Source organism: Falco naumanni, chromosome 6 (assembly GCF_017639655.2).
Source record: "Falco naumanni isolate bFalNau1 chromosome 6, bFalNau1.pat, whole genome shotgun sequence".
NCBI lineage: Eukaryota > Metazoa > Chordata > Aves > Falconiformes > Falconidae > Falco > Falco naumanni.
This window is the reverse complement of record NC_054059.1, coordinates 82,319,166-82,339,687: the sequence shown is the minus strand read 5'-3', so window position 1 is coordinate 82,339,687 and position 20,522 is coordinate 82,319,166. Positions and strand designations below refer to the sequence as shown.

General features: G+C 40.9%; 1 protein-coding gene across 4 annotated transcripts in view; it reads left to right on the top strand.

Moving 5' to 3' along the window:
• Window positions 1–20,522, top strand: part of PKHD1 (PKHD1 ciliary IPT domain containing fibrocystin/polyductin) — a 275,282-nt gene that overhangs the window by 200,333 nt on the left and 54,427 nt on the right. For all 4 annotated transcript variants that reach the window (XM_040598035.1, XM_040598036.1, XM_040598034.1 and 1 more), the window contains one exon: window positions 994–1,154. In XM_040598035.1, the coding sequence (XP_040453969.1) occupies window positions 994–1,154 (161 nt within the window). The remainder of the gene's footprint in view (window positions 1–993; window positions 1,155–20,522) is intronic.

Here is a 20,522-nt window from a genome sequence, read left to right as displayed (position 1 = left end):
GCATGGGTTCTGAAACTGGCTGACTTGGATAGATGGACCCTCTGTGGCCTGACTGTAAATCTTCCTCCTGCTTGTTTCAGGAGTCTCCAAGCTTTTGTTTAAGATGTGTGTGCCCTTCTGGCTCCCTTTCTCATATATTCTGCCATTTAACCTTGCTTCATGCTTTCATCTGCATAAATATAGTTGTTTATGGGAAGGTGCAATTTTCTGACCCTTCAGAGGGCTTTCCCGTTCCAAAGTGCAGAGGTAAGAGCAAGGCAAACAGGTACTACTGGGCAGCCAGTGCTTTTTAACAAAATACTATGTACAACACACACCAATCTGTAAGCAATAACTAAACAATCCATCACCTGGTGGATGTGAAAGAGCAATGCCTGTTCTGTATCAGCACTGTACACTGCAGCACAGATATTCCTGGTCGCTTCATGCCATAACAGCCAATACATGTTTCTCTTTCACTCAGCAACTACAGGTTTCATCTGCCTGGTTATATTGATGGTTGCATCATCGCAGTTCCTCAAATCAGAAAAGCCAAAAAGGATCCAGAGTTACTCAAACTGCAACTGTATAGCTGGTTTTAAGGACAGTGATGGTCCACACTGGCCAAAACCAGCCCCAAGGAGGAAGACATATGGAAATAGAAGTTATGTTGGAAAGAAGATGACTTTCTCTGTCCAAACCCAGCCAACATTTGGAAAGAGAGGATGTTGAGTTGGTTTTTTTTTTGTCAGTTTGGATACAAACAGGCCAAAATATCAATATTGCTGCAGAATGTCTTTGCAGAGTATGCCAAAGTATGCTTAGGTTTCTTTCATTTTCACTAATTTTCCATTTTTTACTTTTCTCAGGCATGTGAGTTCATCTGGTAAATATTAAGACATTGCATGTATGCGCAGGAGTGTTTGTTTCCAGTGTAAATAAATTACAAACAAAAGCACAATATGTTTCCTTTGTTCTCTTCTCCATAATAACATTACCTCTCCTACCTGTCAGTGTACAGACTTCTGAAGACACCATGTTCCCTGAAAAGAGATGCAAAGGCTCGAGGAAGGCGCTTTTCAAGGATTTGGATGGAGGTGTCTTGGACCTAGATCCACCTGTTTCTGTTTTCCCAAAGTCAGAATTTGAATGGATACAGTTCTACTTGCAAGCTGGTAAGTACCTGTGCTGTCAGCAGTGCTTGCAAAGTCATGCATACATTTGACCCATGGGATACGATTTCACCCCAGGCTTTCACTGAGACCTACAGCTGAGGACGAGATGGTGGTGGTCCCAGATTCTGTGATGCCTTTCCAGGATGGATGTAGTGAATTATAGTGTAGAAGTCTGGCAGGCCTCATTGCACAGCTCCGTGTCCACCAGTGCCTCTCTGCCTTCTTGCAGAATCATGTCACCTGGCATCCTTAAGCCCCTTTGGGGTTTAATTAATTCACTTTAAGAACAGAACAGAACTTACGTGCCCTTTGCAAAACCCTCTGGGACCATTAAGTGACACATGCCGTGTGAATGCTATGTAAGTGCAAAACAATAACAATAATTGGCCCAGCAAGGATTTTCATCCATATCCCACTGAGGAGACAATCAAGCTCAAAACCCACTCCAGAAGTTTAAAGAACGCTCCCTCTGGTTTAAAAAGGCCCATTCTGCTCAGTAACCACTTTCTGAAGGTTCACACAGCAAGGCTCCATTCTCATCCTGATTAAAACTCTGCTCTCTGATTCCAAATAAACTCTTTAATTAGAATTAGCGTTTCCTGTGCCTGCTGCTGAAGGCGGACATTTTGCTGAAAAGGCGCATCATGTGTGACTTCAGCGGTATGGGAGACTGATGGAAGGGACTGTAATTAATCCTGTTTTCCATCCCACTCTAATACTGATTAAACACCAGAACTTTAATCTTTAAACAAAATGCCTAATGTGTACCCAGTAAAGGCTTTTCCTCTAAGGATCCCACTTGAACTGGCTGCTTACAGGGCTGATTAATGTGTTCTTTAGTTGTAAACACACTGGTTTTTACTCCACCTTTTCTGTCCTGACTATGAATTGCATGCAAGTGTGATACCTTAGCGGTATTACCACTTAACACCTGCATATTAATGCATACATCTTTTTGCATACAGAACATGGATTTTATTTACATTCATACCATTTTTAACACACCCTGGTACACAGTCACAGGTGTGCCAGGAATCTGCACCATCTAAAGTGCACTGACAGTGCGACCTGCACTCCACAGGGTTTATCTTCTTGTGGAATGGAGGTGACAGCATATGGTAAACGCTGCCTGCTTCTGAGGCTGTAACAAAATTGCTGTTTTCTTCTTGCTGCCCAAATATGAATGAAGATCTTTCCCCCCCTGCCTTCACAACTGTGTGTTAAATTCCTCTGTATTTCTCATTCTGACCTGCAGTTCCTTTCCTCTCGATGTTGACATTTGGAAAGGCACAGCCTGATGTGCAGGTGAATTCATAGTCACCTTCTTCCCTTCTCTACCCCCTCCTCCTCCTTCTTGAAAGTTGCAGTATGGAGTATTTTGCACATTGCAATACAGGCTCTCATGCTAGACGAGCAGGAGAAAACGCTCACCTTTCCTGCCCCCACAGGCCTTCCATGGGGCCAGATTCACCCTTGGCATGACAGTGCTTCAAGGCCAGTGGAGATGGTGGTGTTATGATGTTGTTGAGCAGCTTTTGGCTTTAATATCTGCCTTTCTGAAGTACTGCCTTTCCTGAATCCAGATGACCATTTGGTACTTACGTTATCTGAGTGGTCAAGACCCACCTGCTGAGTCTCTCATCCATGTGTCCACCTGGTACCTTTTGACCCTTAGTTACCACTCAGGTTACCAGTGGCAAACCTAAGTAATTCTGACCACTTCCAGCAGCTTCATCAGAGCACTGCAATGCAGTGGCTAGTTCTCTGCTAGCCTGACTAACCACAGAAACAAGAGATAGACTTCTCAGGTAGCTACACAACATCCTTGCCATTCCCTTGTGAGGGACGCAAGTTTCTCTGAGACTTAAGAGCTCTGGCTTTCCACATCCTCTTAAGTACACCTTTATCCAGGTGCATATATATATACATTCCCTTTAAGCTTCCATTTTGGACAATCAGCTTAGAAATTATTTGCCCTCAGCCATTCCTAGATATTTTGATTACTCCAGGGGGAGCAGACCAAAACATGCGTTATACTTGAGGGATGCAAAAGCCAGGAAGATGCTTTCTCAGAAGAATACATAGGGAAGAAGCTGTGAGAGCCATAACTGAGGCACAGGGGATCATTCAGTTTGATATCAATGCCTCTGAATTCGCATGACATCTTTTATTGAAAATGCAATCAATATAGAATGTGTTATATATTATTTATATATGTGTGTGTGTGTATGCAACAGGCAAGGAAGGGCCACTTTGCTTCTTGAAATCTGCCCACTGCAGGTGGGCAGTAGCAAGCCATGCAATGTATAATTAATTATGTACCCACTTTTTTTTTTTCTTTTGTCTTCCTGTGTGCTTGGTCTTTTGTCTTTCTGGGTTCCTCCTGTGTGCTTGATCTTTTATGTGCTGTCTTAGTTCTTTGGGTAATGGACCAGGTCTTCTTATTTTGGCTTTCTGTAGAAGCAGAGTTGTTCACATAAAACTGAAGGTTTAGTTTTCTGGATAAACAGAGAATTCAGAAAAAAACCCCAACAAACCAGGAGGGAACAGATAAAAGATTTTTGTTATTATTATTTCTACTAAAAGAAAAATGAGCAACAACAAAACTGGTTTTGAGTTAAACAAAGCATAATTATTTTTCAATCTAAAGGTACTTTTTGCTTTTTTCTTTTAAATATAATGCTGCGAAAGTTTAGAAAGAAATGTTTTCCAGCGCACACACACCCCTGAATCATTTATGAGGAACTTTCACAGTATCATTTTTCAAATTATCCAAAACAATTTAATGAGTTTAACATGAATTTGTAATTATTTTAATCTCTTTGAGCTGCCATTTTTGGATGACAAAATGTTTTTCTCCCAAAACTCATCTCTATACCAAACCTCTTACAAAAGAGCTTGGGGCCAGGCCTGGAGCAGTAAATGGTACCACAATACAGGAAATACCAGAATCACAACCTGTACAGCAGAACTAGCTATAAACATGCGTGTGTCTAGCTGAGGAATGAAGGGTAAATGAACAGTTTGTGTACTCAGTTGAGTTCTATGTCCACATTAAAAGCCCTACTCCATGAAGGAGACCTGATACAACCATCACTTCTACAGTTAGTTTCGACCATTTGCTGTCTACCCGCAATATTTACAGGGCTCTGTTTATTGTACTGCCTCATGCCTGTAATCTGACAACACACAGCTCCCAGAGACATTGAAGTTTGTTGCCTTCCCTTGGTGGAACTGTAGCTGAAGGCCAGAGGCTGGTAGGAGCTTCAGCTGACCCCACTTCCATTGTCTTCAGTGTCCTTTCTAGTGAACAAAGCGAGATGGACACCTTAAGGGCACAACTGAAGTGGGCTGATACATGTATGTCTGAGAGATTAAACCAAGTTTTTCAGGTTTTAGTCTAGAGCCTGCAGACACACATTTTCTTCCTGCTGGCAGATAGGTTCTAGGCATTTTTGGAAGTAATTTGGGCTGAATAATCATAGAAACATAAAACAGCCCAGGCAGGAAGGGACCTCAAAAGATCATCTGGTCCAGCATCTTGTGGAAAAGGGACCCTAGAAGAGATTATCTAGCATCTTGTCCAATCACATCTAGAAAACCTCCAGTGATGGAAGCTCTACCATGTCCCTAGGGAGGTTGTTCCACTGAATGATTGTTCTCACTGTAAAAGATTTATTTCTTATATTGAGATGAGACCTTTTCTGGTGCAAATAGTGCCTGTTGCCCCTTGTCTTCTCCATGTGGCTTCTTGTGAAGAGAGAGCCTTCGTGGCTTCTGTTTGAGTACTGGAATACTGTGATGGGGTCCTCCCTGAGCCTTGTCTTCTCCAAGGAGAAAAGACCTAACTCAGGTGTTGAGAACAGGAAGTTCCAACTGAAAATGAGGAAATACTTCTTTACTTTGAGGGTGACAGAGCACTGGAACAGGCTGCCCAGAGAAGCTGTGCAGTCTCCTTCTCTGGAGGCACACAAAACCCAACTGGATGTGACTCTGTGCAACCTGCTCTAGGTGAACCTACTTTAGCAGGGGGTTGGACTAGATGATCTGAGGTTCCTTCCAGCCCTGACTATTCTGTGGTTCTGTAATTCAGTCTTTCCTCATAGGACAGGTTCTCCAGCCCTTTGATCATCTTTGTGGCCTGCCTTTGGATCCTTTCCAGTTTGTCTGCATCTTTCTTGAATTGTAGGGACCAAAAGTGAACACAGGTGTGGCCTGATAAGCACTGAGTAGAGTGAGATGGTCATATCTCCATGTCTGCTAGCAATGCTTCTGTGGATGCAGCCCAGGATCTGATTTTGCCTTTGTTGCTTCATCAGTGCACTGCTAAATTATGTTCATCTTGCTGTCCACCAGGACCCCCAGGTCTTTTTCAACAAGGCTGCTCTCCAGCCACACAGATCCTAGCCTGTACTGGGCTGTTTGGTTAGAGGTGCAGGTCTTGGCACTTGTCTTTGTTAAACTTCATATAGTTCTTGCTAGTCCACTCTTCCAGCTTGTCCAGGTCTCTCTGTAAGATGGTTTTCCTTTCTGATGTGTACACCTCATCATCCAGTTTAGTGTCATCAGCAAGTGTGGCGAGGGTGCTTTCAATCCTATCATCCAGATCATTTATAAAGATGGTGAACAGCATGGGGCCCAGGATCGAGCCTTGGGGAACAAATGAGCTAACATGAATATTAAATTATTGCCAGTGTCAGTCACCCAATTTAGGGATAAAGTGACTAAGAAAAGCAGAAATGAGCAAATATCAGTGATTTAACAACTTCTTTGACTTCTTTTATCCTGCCTTGTAGGAGAGATATTATGATGGGGTATAGCTGGAGAAATGAGAATGTGGCAAGGGAAGCAAAGAAAGGAAATGGTCATCAGAAAAACTGTCTGCCAGTATCTCACTTGCAGACTGACTTTCCAAGCAAAGCTGAAAGATTGCAACTTGCTGTACAGGTCTTTAATCTCAGCTTATATTTGTAATTAAACATTAGACTATGAGGATTCCAGATGTTAGGACAGGTGCCTTTGAATGTTCATATTCATGCAGGCAGATGTCCAGTGGTATTGGGTCTGGCCGAGCCCCATAGCAGCCCTCACAGTGCTGTGTTGTACTGGGGGCTGGAAAGGTGGGGATATCACACCAGTGGTTTGACTGCTGCTGTGCGGTGCTTCCACAGCGCCAAGGCTGTCTCGCCAACCTTCCCCCCACAACCCCCCCTGCTTCCCCCAGTAGACGGCGGGTGGGCAAGATTTTGGGAAGGGACATAATCGGGACAGCTGACCCAAAGCGGCCAACAGGATATTCCATACCATATGATGGCTGCTCAAATATAAAAGCTTAGAGAAAGAAGGAGGAAATATGTGGGTGGCATTCGATATTTGCTACATTTGTCTTCTGGAGCAACTTCTACGTGTACTGCAGCCCTGCTTCTCAGGAAGGGGCTGCTGATCATCACCTGCTGATGGGAAGTAGAGAATAACATCTTTTGTTTTCCTTCACTTTAACATGTGCAACTTTTGCTGTTGCTTCAATAAACTGCTTTTATGTTTACCCACAAGTTGTGGGGTTTTTTTCCATCTTATTTTCTCCCCCTCTGTTCTGCTGAGGAGCAGTGTGATAGAACAGCTGGGTGGGCCCCTGGCGTCCAGCCAAGGTCAACCCACTACACCAGCCCTCAGTGATCTTGTGCAAATCCAAAAGTAAGTCCATCCCAATCTTATTCTTACCCTTTAGCATGGCTTCAAATTTGCCCAGAAGAATAAACTTCCCGTGTCTCATGAAATTGTTAATTATAATGCAGAGTTCCCAATATGACTTCCATGCTGGTTTCTAAAGAGATGCAGAAAGATCTTTAGGTTTGCATTCGAGCAATTTGATAGGGTAACTGATGTAGTCTGTCTTCTACTTTCACTTACTGGAGTAATTCTGGTGTACTGAAGGATTATGAAGTTCTGGGCTATAGGATTTAGCTATCATGCAACTTTTTCTTCCTGTTGTTAATATGCGCTCCTTGCTTTTCCTGTGAATAATTGCATTTATTTTCTACCTTACACTAGTAAAATCTGGCACCTCCTTGTAAGTTCTTTGACTACAGTAGAAGTATCAGTGAAATTTAAGTCTGTAATACCCCTGTGGAATCGGCGTATATTTTCACACTAGTTTCCTAGGCAGAGTACAGAATTTGTGACTCACCCAAGGTCAGTCACTGTATTAACACATTCCCTTCCAAAACCATGACAGCCAGACTCTTAATTTAAAAGCACCCCACCCTGCTTAGACAGGTTGAACAGTATGGTTGCATTAACTAGAATCAGCCGTGTGTATTTTACATACTACTTTTTTATTAAAAAACACGCCTGGAGCATTTTTTGGAACTTTACTGAACATTTAAATTATGTTTGTGGTTTTAAACAACGAACTTACAAAACATTATTATTATCATCATTATCATTATCATTATTGTTATTAATATTGTTGTTATTATTACTATTATTATTATTACTATTATTATTAAGGCTAAAGAAATATTTTATTAAAAAAAAAAAAGAGTCAGCTCTAGTGGGAATCTATTGGTGAGAGGATTAGTGTGTTGTGGACAACTGATCTGACCAACAGATAACTGAGACTATGTTTTCCTATGTTCTTTTCAATCTAGACAAATCTAAAGCTGTGAAATTCCTACAGTAGTCTTGTTTTCTCTCTAGAGGTAATTGGTACATTTTCAGATGATAAAAGTGTAGGTATTTCATACGTAAAAGTTTGTCTGAAGCAACTTGCACAGATATTTAAATACTCAATTTTGTCAACAGGTAATGTAAAAAACTCTGAAAGATCATGTAGCATTGAAGTCAAATGTTGTAAACGAATATGGAGAAGTTTGCTGGGTTCATCAGAAAAAAGATAAAATGTCAGATCTAGGTGTAAACAGTCTAAAATTCCCAGGGATGTGGATGAAGGATTTTTGTACAATCATCTTTCTTCTGGTAATTTTTATTCTTAAAATTCTCAAGTAATAGTTGAGGAAGTGTATAGTTTTGACACACAGGCTGCCAGTATAACTTAGGGCTCAAGCTGGGTGAAAATATTGTACCATATTTATTTAATATTCCAAGGACTATGATTAGCCACACCTGCTATGCACAATCATGTGTAGTAATTAAAGATGTTTGAGAACAGACTGCAGGTTTGGTAGATTTGCAAGGAATGAAACAGATGCAATATTGGCCTGAAACATTTATTGTTTTCCTCTGAAGCTTTTTTTTTTTTGTTGTTGTTCATAAATAGAGATTTTCTTTTTCTGCAATAAATGGCCCATGCAAAATGGGTTGAAAGTAGCAATGGAGGACATTAAAAGAGCTATTACCCAGTTATTGTTTTATAAAAACAAAACCCAATATGATCAGAAAATGCCTGTAACTTTTACTTAATTTTCCTGAAAACACATGACTGGTAAAGATTTCAGCAGACCTTAATTAAATTGAGACCAAAGTTGGGAGGATTATTTGGATGCTCATGGGAGAACAAGGTTTAAAGTAAGCCAAAGGGGAAATAGTTATTTTTGTATTTATCTTTGATACTTCTGTGGTGGCTCATCAGATGTGAAACAGATGAACCTGCTGAACTGAAGGATCAGCTCTGTTAACTGAGGGCAGCATGGCAGCGTGAGGAACATCTGTGGGTGTTGAATCCACCAGTTGGGAAAGGCCCACATTTTTTCTGGATGCCACCATGAGACTGTGCCTTAGGGGACAGTTCTGCCAAGGAATGACACTCTGCATTATTTGTTTTGGTAAATCATGAAGGAGTAGAGCAGAGTTGGAGATTTAGCAAACTAGGTCAGCATTGGGGCTGATGTGGCCATATGACAGTTCCATTTTGAAATACTATAAATTACATTCCCTCAAACTGAGCTGCATCTCAGCCTCTAATAGCTTTTTTCCTTTTCCAGGGATGTTATTTCCTTAATTCTGAAGCTAGGAAATAAGATGAATGACATTGTTCATTGTCCATGTGGTCAGCATAGAGAAATGCATTTATACATATACATAATAGAATTATGGAATGGTTTGGGTTGGAAGGGACCTTCAAAGGTCATCTAGTGCCAACCCCCTGCCATGGGCAGGGCCACCTTCCACTAGACCAGGTTACTCAGAGCCCCGTCAAACCTGGCCTTGAGCCCTGCCAGGGATGGGGCACCCACAGCTGCTCTGGGCAGCCTGGGCCAGCGCCTCGCTGCCCTCACAGGGAAGAATTTATTCCTAATATCTAACCTAAGTCTCCCCTATTTCAGTTTAAAACCATTTTCTCTTGTCCTAGTGCTTCAGATCCTACTAAAAAACCCTTCCCCATCTTTCTTGTTGGCCCCTTTAGGTACTGGCAGGTGCTCTAAGGTCTCCCTGGAACTTTCTCTTCTCCAGGCTGAACAACCCCAACTCTCTCAGCTTCTTCACAGGAGAACTGCTCCAGCCCTCTGATCATATTCATGCCTTCCTCTGGACTCGCTCCAATACATATAGATACATACGTACAAATGTATAAGTCTATCAGACTTCATGTGCTTGTTCTCATGGAGAGCACCAAATGCTTTTCTCATGATGAATCAAAAAAACCTTGGGCAAACCCACCCATTTCGCACATTCACTGCTCTAAACGGAGGTTAGCTTTTTGTACTGCCCTTCCTACTTTTCTAAATTCCTCAGGTACTTTTACAGAGGCATGCACCAGTGTTTGGTTGCATAAAATGTAAAATACGTGTACATATCTATTAGGAATAATGAAATTTGGAAAAAGTTATATTAAAGGCAGGTCCCTGACTATGGGAGATAACCTTAGCCCTTAGGACAGCAATTGTTTTTGACGACATGCCGGCAAGTAGTTTGTGCTTACAATTGCTATCAGAAATTCTTGGCTTCTCCTTTTAGCCTGAATCCCTGAGGATAAAACAACAGATTTGTCCTTTTCAAAACTGAACTCCTGTATTTAAGAAGTTATTTAGAATAATGACACCATTTTTAGAGTCTGTGAAATCTCGAAGAGCCTATTTGTTTCCCTGTGAGCTAAAAAAAAAGCTCAGTGCCCCAAACCACCACATTATCCTCATTTAGGAGTGTGGTTACAAATCTGATGTCCACCTATCTAGCCTTCTGTATATAAATGTTTTCTGTAATCTGAGCATAAGCTTTTTTATTGTTGACATGATGAGGCTGCTATTTCAGGGTAGTGGTTCTTAATTTGTGATTTATAAAACATTGATGGTGGTCCATGAAACCTGAGTAACTTATGCACACATCACCCATGGATTAATTTAGGAGCCTAACAGTTAAAGGTGTAAAGAATTGTTAGGCATCTGGAAAACAGAAGCTATGAAGAATGACTGGCAAAGTTGGATGACTGTCTTGAGGAGAAGAGATGAATGAGAGATTTGAGAACTGCCTTCAAAAATATGAAAGGCTGCTCTGGAGTAGAGAGAAATAAATGGCTCCTGAAGTCTATATAATCAGAAATAGTGGGCTGAAATTTCATCAAGATATTTTGAGATGTGGTGAGGAAATGTTAGAATAGACAGTAAAACACTGGAACAAGTTGTGGAGTCCCTATCAGTAGAGGCTACACAAACTTGCTTATATGATCCAGATAGAGCTGATCTTTTCGGGAGGTGGGGGAAGGATGGATCAAAAAAACTCAGAAGGCTCTTTCTGGACCTATTTTCAAAATTCTGCAAGGATGCTCAGTGATCTATAGGAACCTTTGAGGTCTGACAGTGATTTATGTGTTCAAAGACCAGAGTGTTGTAGTAGGAAGGTCTGGTAATTAGGACTTTCTAAATACTGATGATGAAGACAGAGAATGACTACTAGGGAGGTAATTAGTGCAGAGAGATTCTCTCCCAACTCATGTACTTGGTCCTTCACAGCCAATCTGCCTGTTCTTGTGGAATGCTAATGCACTGGAAAGGTTGTGTAAGTGTAGAGGTTAGTCCCATGGAAAATGGTGTACAGGGTCAGAGCAGAGTTTACTGCACCAGAGAACCAAAAGTGAGGCAGGTTCCTTATCTAGGACCTTTCCTTAAACCTCAGTAGCTGAGACATCACACCTTTTCTCCCGAGGGACTGTTTCACTCTTATTTATCATTCCTGCTTCAGTGATGTCCACAAATCTGAGCGAGTAGTTGAGTTTTATTACTACTACATGCCATTACTACTAGATACCATACAGGAACTTTTCTGGTACCTTCTGGAAGAAACCATTGCTTTTAATAGTCAGCCCAGAAGGCTTCAGGAGAAACAGAGGAAAGTGGAGAAGTGAGCTTCTCCAGAGTCAGTCAGGGACAGAGCTGAGGACAGCAGCCTACAGCGTACATCCTCTCTAGGCTCGATGGCTGTTACCTTTAAGTAGACAAGATGGCTGTGTTTATGCAATTAAAAAAAGAAATGTGGATTGCATCCTGCAAGTATATTATTTTCCTTACATCTTAGAGGCATATCTATAATCCACCCAAACTGCTGAGTGTTAGTTTGCAGAGCTTTACAGGGGAAGCACTGCATTTTGCAACAATTAATTTTGCAGAGGAAGCAGCCTGTTTAAAGACGCCTGCAGCAGTCACTAAAATATGTGTTGTTTTTCAAGGCCACCAGACACACAGTTGGCTAGGTTGGCTAATAAACAAAACAACAATGCAAAAACCCAGCCTCATGGGGTTTGCAGGAAGAAAGGATGAGAAATAAAATGAGTAATGCTTACCTGCTAGGGGTGGGTGAAGACTATAATTGTTTAGCCCCCAGCAGATCCCTGCAAGGGTTAAAAATGACAAAGATATTAGTTGGTGACTGCTAAGATTGTTGGTTTCAAGCTCTGGGCAAAACACAGACTGTTATTTACCGGACTTGGTCGATTTACTTCTTAATGCAATAATGACCTGTGAAATGAAACGTGAGCTAGACAATTGTTCCTCATTGTTTCCAGTAAAACATCCTTTCATACCCCATTAAACCACCATTAATTCCATTTGAAAGAGAAGCAGGCACAAACATCAAGGAATATCTCTATTTTCCTCTTTTCCTGTCTTTGTGGGACTGATCAAGGCCTCTGGATAACAAACAGCTTTCTTATCCATTTTAGAGGGTGTTGGGCACCCTGTGGGGGCCACATTTCTGGATAAGCACCACAGAGATCTACTGGATTGGCGCCCAGTGGATCACATTCCTGAATTTTGCAGAAAAGCATATTGGCTAACCTGGCCATCAAAGTCAATTTATTGATGTTAATACATCATATTTCTCTCTCTTTTTTAGTTTGGCTTTCTTGAAGCGTAAGATTTACATCATCATGCAGTGTATGTGCATATGTATGTGTGTGCCATCTCCCACCCAGTAATCTTTAACATATTTTCAATTTTGATCAAAAGTAGTAGATGGATCAGTTCTCAAAGATAATAGACTCCTACAGATTTAAAAAAAGAAACCTGTCTTTTTTAAAAAAGTCTGTGGAAAAAAAAAAGGGGGGGGGGGTGCGGATCTGGGAAGAAAAACACTCTGTGTGAGCCCCTCTGTCCCCCCATAGGGGGATATCCCTTGTATCCATTTATCAGACACCAAAAAATGTTCTCTGGAGAGAAACTCCTGTTTTGTGTTCCAACTAAAGGAAAAACTTTTTCACATTGGTATGCACCAGAGAATCCAGCCACAACTCTGTAGTAAAGCACTCGTTCTGCTTTGCATGAAACTAGTTTCTCTCACTCCTGATTCTCCTCTGCTATAGCATTAAAAGATGTGGTGTGGTGCTTAGGGACATGGTTAGTGGGAATTGGTAGTGCTGGATTAATGGTTGGACTCAATGATCTTAAAGGTCTTTTCCAAACTAAATGATTTTATGATTCTGTATTACTGAATAAGTACAAACCCATGAAAATATAAAACTGGAGCATTTAAGATGTTCAGATTTTATCCAATGATACCAGATCAAAAAACAAACCCCCAAGATTATTTTTTTCTCCCTTAACTGGAGCTCTAACATAAGGAAGAAAAGTAGCAAGCCATCTGAATGATGAGATATAAATGCTTCTTTTCTTTTGAAAAATATTGGTGAATAAAAGCAGACAGAGACTGTTTTCCTACTAGAGTTTCCTGAGAATATTTTTTTCCATGGGGTAAAAAATGAAAATTGTTTAACTCTTCAAATATTTCAGCCAAATTAATTTTTGTTTTCCTCCTTTATTTTGAGGGGGACACACATGGCCTGATCTTAATCAAAAACCAGTTTTCTTTCAATTACAACGCAGAAACCCAACTTTCAGAATTAGTTTTCAGTTAGCTCTAGTCACTGTGAATAACTCAGAAATATGTAGGACAAATTGTCCCTCAGTTAGTCCCCCATTCTATCTGAAGTTATAAAACCAGAGTTATAACATTTTCTGTTCATGCATGAGTTGTTACTGGGCAGGCAATATTTCTGGAGGTGAGGGATTGATTGATTTCTAATCTCCAGCGTAAGGTACAGAGGAGACACTTGGGTGGGATGTTGTGCTGGAGATGTCTGTTGCTGAGAGGGGTTTGGTAATGCCTGTTTCACGCAACAGAGTGATAAAGTCTCCTTGAATCCAGCACATCTGCATGTCAAGTGGTGTGTTACACGCTACACAAAAGGAGGGGAGAGCTGGAGGGGATAAAAGTAATGACAGTTCTGATGAAGCCCAAGGTCTGGCACAAGAAAGTCAAAATCTCCTGACACTAATGTCACCATCATATCACCAATGACCCCCAGGACCTCCTCAGCTCGCTTCCTTTTCTATATTTTCATTCTGCCTGACTTGTCTAAGATCTCCAGCCCCAACAAACATTTATACCTCCAGAAGCCAGGACCCCACACCTCTGTCTCCCAGGACCCCTAAGATCCTCCTGTCTCCAAACCAAAACTCTGACTATGTGTCACTTCTTTCTTTCTTTCTGCTATTATTTACCACATTCTCCATGAAGCAGAGGTCTAACGCCAAACCCTGCGCCTCCACAGCCTTCCCAATCAGCAACCAAACAGTCTCCTCGCTGCCTTGTAACTGTACCTGAAAGCTGGACCATGGCATTTAAGCAGTTCCTTGGCAGGTGTTGTCCACTTACTGGGAGGTTACCATGGATCAATGGCTTTTACCTAAGAGTACCACTGAATTTCATGAAAGCCACAGTCTGACAGCCCATATTGTAATATGTTTCGTCATCATCCATGTTTTCCAGTTGCTTCTACTTTTGTACTTTATTTTGATTTTATTTAATTTTTTTTTAATGCTGTATACCTTTATGTTATTTGCTACACTTGTTGCCTTTGTTTTCCCATGCTAGGTTTATGCCTGGGGTAAGATTCCATCTGCAGGTTTGCTCAGAAATGGTTCAGCTGCAAATAGCAAAATGAATCCTTTTTTTGGTGTGTGTTATAAAACAAATGTCTGAACTTTAGAACCTATGGGCTTGCAGTAAAGAATTGAAGGCTAGCATGGAAACAATGCTGAGGCCAGTGAAATGTTTTCTATCCACTGTCCCCACAAAAAAAAACCCGAACCAAAACTCTGTCTAGAATTATCTATGAAAATAAACTGTAGAGATTCATTATCTTCTGATGTGCTGTGAAAGATCTAAGCTTTGGCTATCGGCTGTGAAATTTTTTGTTCCTGCTCTGCTGCATTGTTTGAAGCACAAACATCAAATGCTCCTCATCTTTCCACTGTCTTCAAAATACCTGAGTATTTGGAGCCTTAAATCCCATGTTCTAGTTCCCTTGCATTGGGTCTGCTAATTCACAGAAGAATTCTGGGCATTTCATGACCCTGGTTGATGCCCAAGGCGCTGTGTCCCTAGGAGGCAAACACATGTTATATCCTAACTTTACAGACTAGGTTGGATAGGAGCAAAGGGATTACCAGGAGTCATCTGTAGTGGAACAGAGAAGAGATTGCAAAATTTAACCATCAACAAGTATGCCATCAACTGGGAATGTGCTGGTTATATTTTTTGATTAACTAGCCTTATTATCGAGGCACCTAGAATAGTTTGCTTTGTGTAGGATTGAGTTGAGGTTTTTTATACACGCTTATGTATGTCTCAATGACTTTTTATAGGATCAAGTCTCATTTGCAAAAAAATGTATCCCTGTGAAAGGATTCAATTGCAGGTCTGAAAAGAGATAGACAATGAGAAGTGCAAAAGCCCTTGCCATGCACATGAAGGGCAATGGCCTGGGAAAATAAGTATCTTTTTTTCTCTCCCCTGTAATTCTTACATGGCAGTATTCTGAAATGGAGAGGATTGTGACTGTATGTTTGTGTGCATGCCAGCATGTGTGTTTATATGTACACACATAGGCACTGTCTTCACAACTGTGCTTGGAAGCATTTCATCATTTTTTCCCTCTTATCTTCCAAATATTAGCATTTAATGAAATACACATTTCCTTCATTTATTTTGAACCTACTCCAAGGCCAGCAAATACCAGAACCTCAAATGTTATGACAGGATAGATTCTTTATTGGTTTGTTTTCTTTTCATTCTTTCTGTTTTCATTGTGATTTTTTTTTTTTTTTAAAGATTATAGACCCTTATGTTCTAACTCAAGGAGCCTGGCCTCCAACCGGGGTACACAAATATGTCCAAAAAAATGTCCCTGAGACCCATCCAATGCAGACAGCTGTGCAGCAAACAGGAAATTGAGGAAGTCAGGTTCATCAGAGGCACAGGATTTCCTTCATGGATGTTTCAGATAAAGCATCTTTAATATTTCTATGCTGATTCAGTGCTGTAAAAGAACCATGAGAAAAGCAGGGAAAATATCACCTTGTGGCTTGAATACAGTGATGTAAAAGCAGAACCGAAAGGCAAGGTCTTGTGGGTACCATCATACCTTGGCAGTGTTGACACGACCTCTTGCAAGCAAACTCGCACTTGTCTGCCTGTGATGCAGACTGGCAGGACATGAGCCAGCTCTGAACCACATGCTGCATCAGAGACACAAAAGGGCAGGACTGGTGAGGATGGGCACATTTCTATACTAATGTTGTTACACTTTAAGTTGGGCACAGTCCTTCTAGTTTGAACTCTGGGCAGAGCAATCTCAGGTCTATCTGTACAGGGCAAAGCAAGTATCCTCCTGGTTCACAACAAGCCATGCTGGAGGTCTCACTGCTGGCAGACATGCACCACAGGAGCTGGCAGTTTCAACCATCAGCATGCGAGGAGTGATTTAATGTGAGTGACAGGGAAACAGTCTGCTGCTGCAGAACCATTCAGGAGGTCTGAGTTCATTGCAAAACTCTGCTAACACCTTGTCCTGTGACTTTGAAGAAGTCACTTGATTATTCTGTGAAATGAGGTTAATTCTTTTTCCCTCCTCCACTCATTGGTTTATGATAGCTCTCAACATGTCAGTGTTGGGACTGAAAATGTGTCTATGAAGCATCTGGTATGATGTGATCCCAAACTAGTTTGAGGTTCCTATGAAACACTGGGAAAAATTACATACCAGTAATTAACAGTGTCCATGTGGCATTACTAAAGCAGGCAAGCATTTAGATGTCTGCCTGTATGACCTTAATTTGCCTTGTTCTCCTATTTGTGCTTTTAGGTTTTGACAGTCTTGCATTACATGATCATAGTAACGAGCAAGCAATTTTGACTCATTTGGTCCAAGACGTGACTGCTCTGGAGATGGCTCAGGGCTGTGTAGCACTACTTGTTTGTATAAAAGAATTCTGCCTTATCTCCTGGAGAAACTGAAACATGTGGGATAAATAAGGATTGGAGGAGAAGAAGGGTAGGTTTCACAGCACAGGTGGTTACTGAAACCCATCTGAGTAACAGAAAAACTCTAAATGAGTCTTTCAAACCAAACTGTTTGCCCATGACCTTGTTCATGTTCCCATAGTATTTCCCCTCTTGCCTGGATCCAGCCATGCCTGAGAGTGGTGCTGGAGAGTGCTAGTTGCAGGGACCAAAACTTCTCTGGGAAATGTACTAATGGTCACAGTGTATGGGTGATCATGAGCTGACGCATGAGATCACGTGCTGACACTATTTGGTTTACTGGTGTAGATGTGGTCTGGGTGATATGCACACTGAAAAAAAGCAGTAAGCGAAGAAACTGCCCATCTCAGTTTCAGCTTGAGTGCATTCAGGACAGGGACTGAATAAGGTGTTTTAGCTAAAGAAACTGCAAACATTGACTAAGTTTGGACCAAGAGGTTGGTACACCTAAAGGCAACTTTTCGCAAGATAATTACTAAGTCAAAACATGCAAGATCTTAATATGCAAAAGATATTGTTGATATGGATGTCATCACTCTGTCAAGTTCAAAGCACATGTGGTGGACACAATGAGCACCTTTGGGTTCTTAGGATACGTAGTATTCATACAATTATTCGTTAAAATAATTAGTTGAAAATAACATATTAATTTCCTAATGCATTTTTGGAGAAATGTATCTGTGCTTTGGTTAAAAAAGTAAATTCACCAGCATTGCATTTAAGAAACTGGAAAATAGACATTTGCATCTGGGGTAGTTACATTGAAGACTGAGTCTAAGATCATGCCATGAACACAGTTATTAACTTACCATATAAAACTTTATAGTAATTTTAATGTAGAAATACATAAGTATATATGATTATAAAATCATTCTGCATTCTGCAGTTGCTGGGAAAAGACAGACACAGCTGGTGAGACAGCTATTACACTGAAGCATCATAAACTGTCTGGAACAACTTTACTTTTCAAGGAAAAGTTGGTTTGTTGTTGGTTTGGCGTTGTTTTCTTTTTTCTTCTGTCTTGTAGGCACATTAAATTGGCAGCAGTACCTCAACCTGTCTTAGAAAACAGGTTGTAAAGATGAGATAACCTTGTAACTGTAATCTACCCCAGAATGGGGGTCATGGACCTGAGTCAGATATTGGCCCCGCCTGGGACTTCAATGTCCTTGGGTTTTTCCATTGTCTTTTCTATTCTTTTTTTGCAGTTCTGGGTAACTGCCCACTAATTTTAGTTTCAAGAGGCCCTATTTTCTGGTGTCTTGGATAAGGCAAGTCGAATTAAAACTTTGGCATAGCCCTTACTTGAGAAACCAATAGAGAATTTAACTTCTGTGTTTGACAAGCTAATTGGCCAAGGTTTAAAACCATTAGTTATGCAATAAAACTGCATGCAATTAATTAAAGGGAGCTGATTATTTTCAGTCAGGCTCTGTTCCTGAAACATCCTCCTACTCACTAATAAACTTTGTTCCTGCGGTGGTTTTTCTGAAATTAATAAACACATTGCAAAACTAGAGTGAGTCTGCCTCATTGTTTTCTTCCCATGCTCACTAAGATGCAGCAGTTACTGGACTGAAAACAAAGTTTCATTCCTATAAGGTCCACACTGCAAGAACACTTTTCCCTTCCTGTGGGATTAATAGGACATTATTGTAGCAATAGCTGATCAAAGGTGCCACCTGGGTTCAAGGTTGTACCATAATTAAATATGAAAGAAGCAAAGGGTACAGTTCTATTGGATAAATAGTCAGTTGAAGATGATAGTTGATAAAAATTAATTCCTTAATAGCTGAGGAGAGTCTTTGGCTTTTCCGGAACCTCTGCTACTCATTTGGTGCCCTTTGTGACAAATTGCTTAAACCTTCTGTCTGCATCTTACTCTGAGCAGTGACTGCAGTTAAAAACATACCTCACATTGGAGCAGGGCTGGACGGTACTGTCTCCGGTCTCTGTGCCTTAGGAGGTGGGCACAACTGCCTCCTTCCATCTCTGGAGAGGGAGCTAAGTGATAAAGAAATAGCAGGACCTCTCAGGAGTGAAACCTGGTAGAGCATAATTTGCTGTGGGGTAGAGGAATAGGCTGTGTCACTTGTTGAGAACTTTTCCATCCCTCTGGCCCTAAATAACACATGCTATTATTATAAGCTATTAGATGTATAAGTAGAACCAACAAAAGTATTTTTTTCTCATTGCAGGAAAATTATATATATCTCCCTTACTGTTCAAAACCATGGTGTAGACATCTAAATCAGCTTTAGAGAAACTATTTTGTCCAGCTCCCTGTGCAGTCTGCTTCAGGTGGCTGGTTTGGATCATTGTGAAGTGAGGGAAACCTGCTTTCCCCTTTGCTTCTCCAGGGCCCAGGGAAAGAAATATTCTCAGTCACTCAAATTTGTGTCTGAAGAAGGTAGCCTAATGGGAGTCAGTGACCACACATAAAAATATCCCTTGCTCATGGAGAGCCTGAGGGTCTCTGGAGAAAAGATCTGGCTCTGTACGTCCCTATATAACACTCCAGAGAAAAAAGCCCCAAACCAGTCAGAGCCCAGGTACAAGTGCAGTGCTGCCCACAAGGGTCATGCAAACGGGAGTCCTACAGGACTCTGAGGTTGGCTTAAAATTCAAGGTCAAGTTTTAGCGTGTTTCTAGTGTCCTGGTGAAGGTGGTGGTTGCTTTGGGAAGAGTATTAAGCATTTAGAGTCTGGCATTTTTTCTCATACTCATGTCTTTCAAAGCAGCCATTAGATAGCTTGACCTGAAAGCAGACCCAATCCCTGTGCTATTTGTTGTTGTATCTTGTCTCATCCATGGTTTTAACCATCCTAACCTCCAGTGATGAGGTGGCCCAGAATTTGTGTGACTGACAACTTCTGGGCACAAGGTCACCCTTAGGAATTACTGTTAATAGCAAATACTACCTCTGTGTACGGCTCTCCAAGTCACTCTTGTGCTCGAAAATATTAATGCGTCAATGTTGGATGTTTGCAGGTTTTTTTTACTGTTCTCTCTGCAAAGTGAGTGTGGGGCCTGATTCAGTAGAAGGCAGAATAGAAGCTAACTTGTTTACTTTGACCCATTTTACTTGTAGATTATGTTTCCAGAGAAGCCCTTTGTAACTAATAACTCTTTGCTGCAACCCTGGAGGGCTCACAGGTTATGGGATGGTGGATTATGGAAGAGGGTGGGTGGGAAAAAGTCAATAATAATACCAATAAAAAAGCCATCTTTCTGATCAAAGGAGAAAATGCTTGAATAAAGATTATATTAAAAAGAAAAATGTAAAGGTCTTGTTAAAACCTTTGGGTTACTGTCCAGTTATGTGGATTTTCCCTCTAGTGCTTATTCTGGCATTCATTAAACCCTGATAAGTTACACAGAAACACTTGAAAGAATGATTAGAAATGCTATGTGTGAATAATAGAATTGCTTAAAGGGAAATGGAAATTCTTAAAGGGAAATGCATACTGACATGGAAAGTGAACTCGTGTAATTTTCTCATTGTCCAGGGTTATTATCTTATTTTTTGTGGGTGTTGAATTTATATGCTTTTATATTCACAGTTTGGGGCTGCTTAGGAAAATAATATTGCCT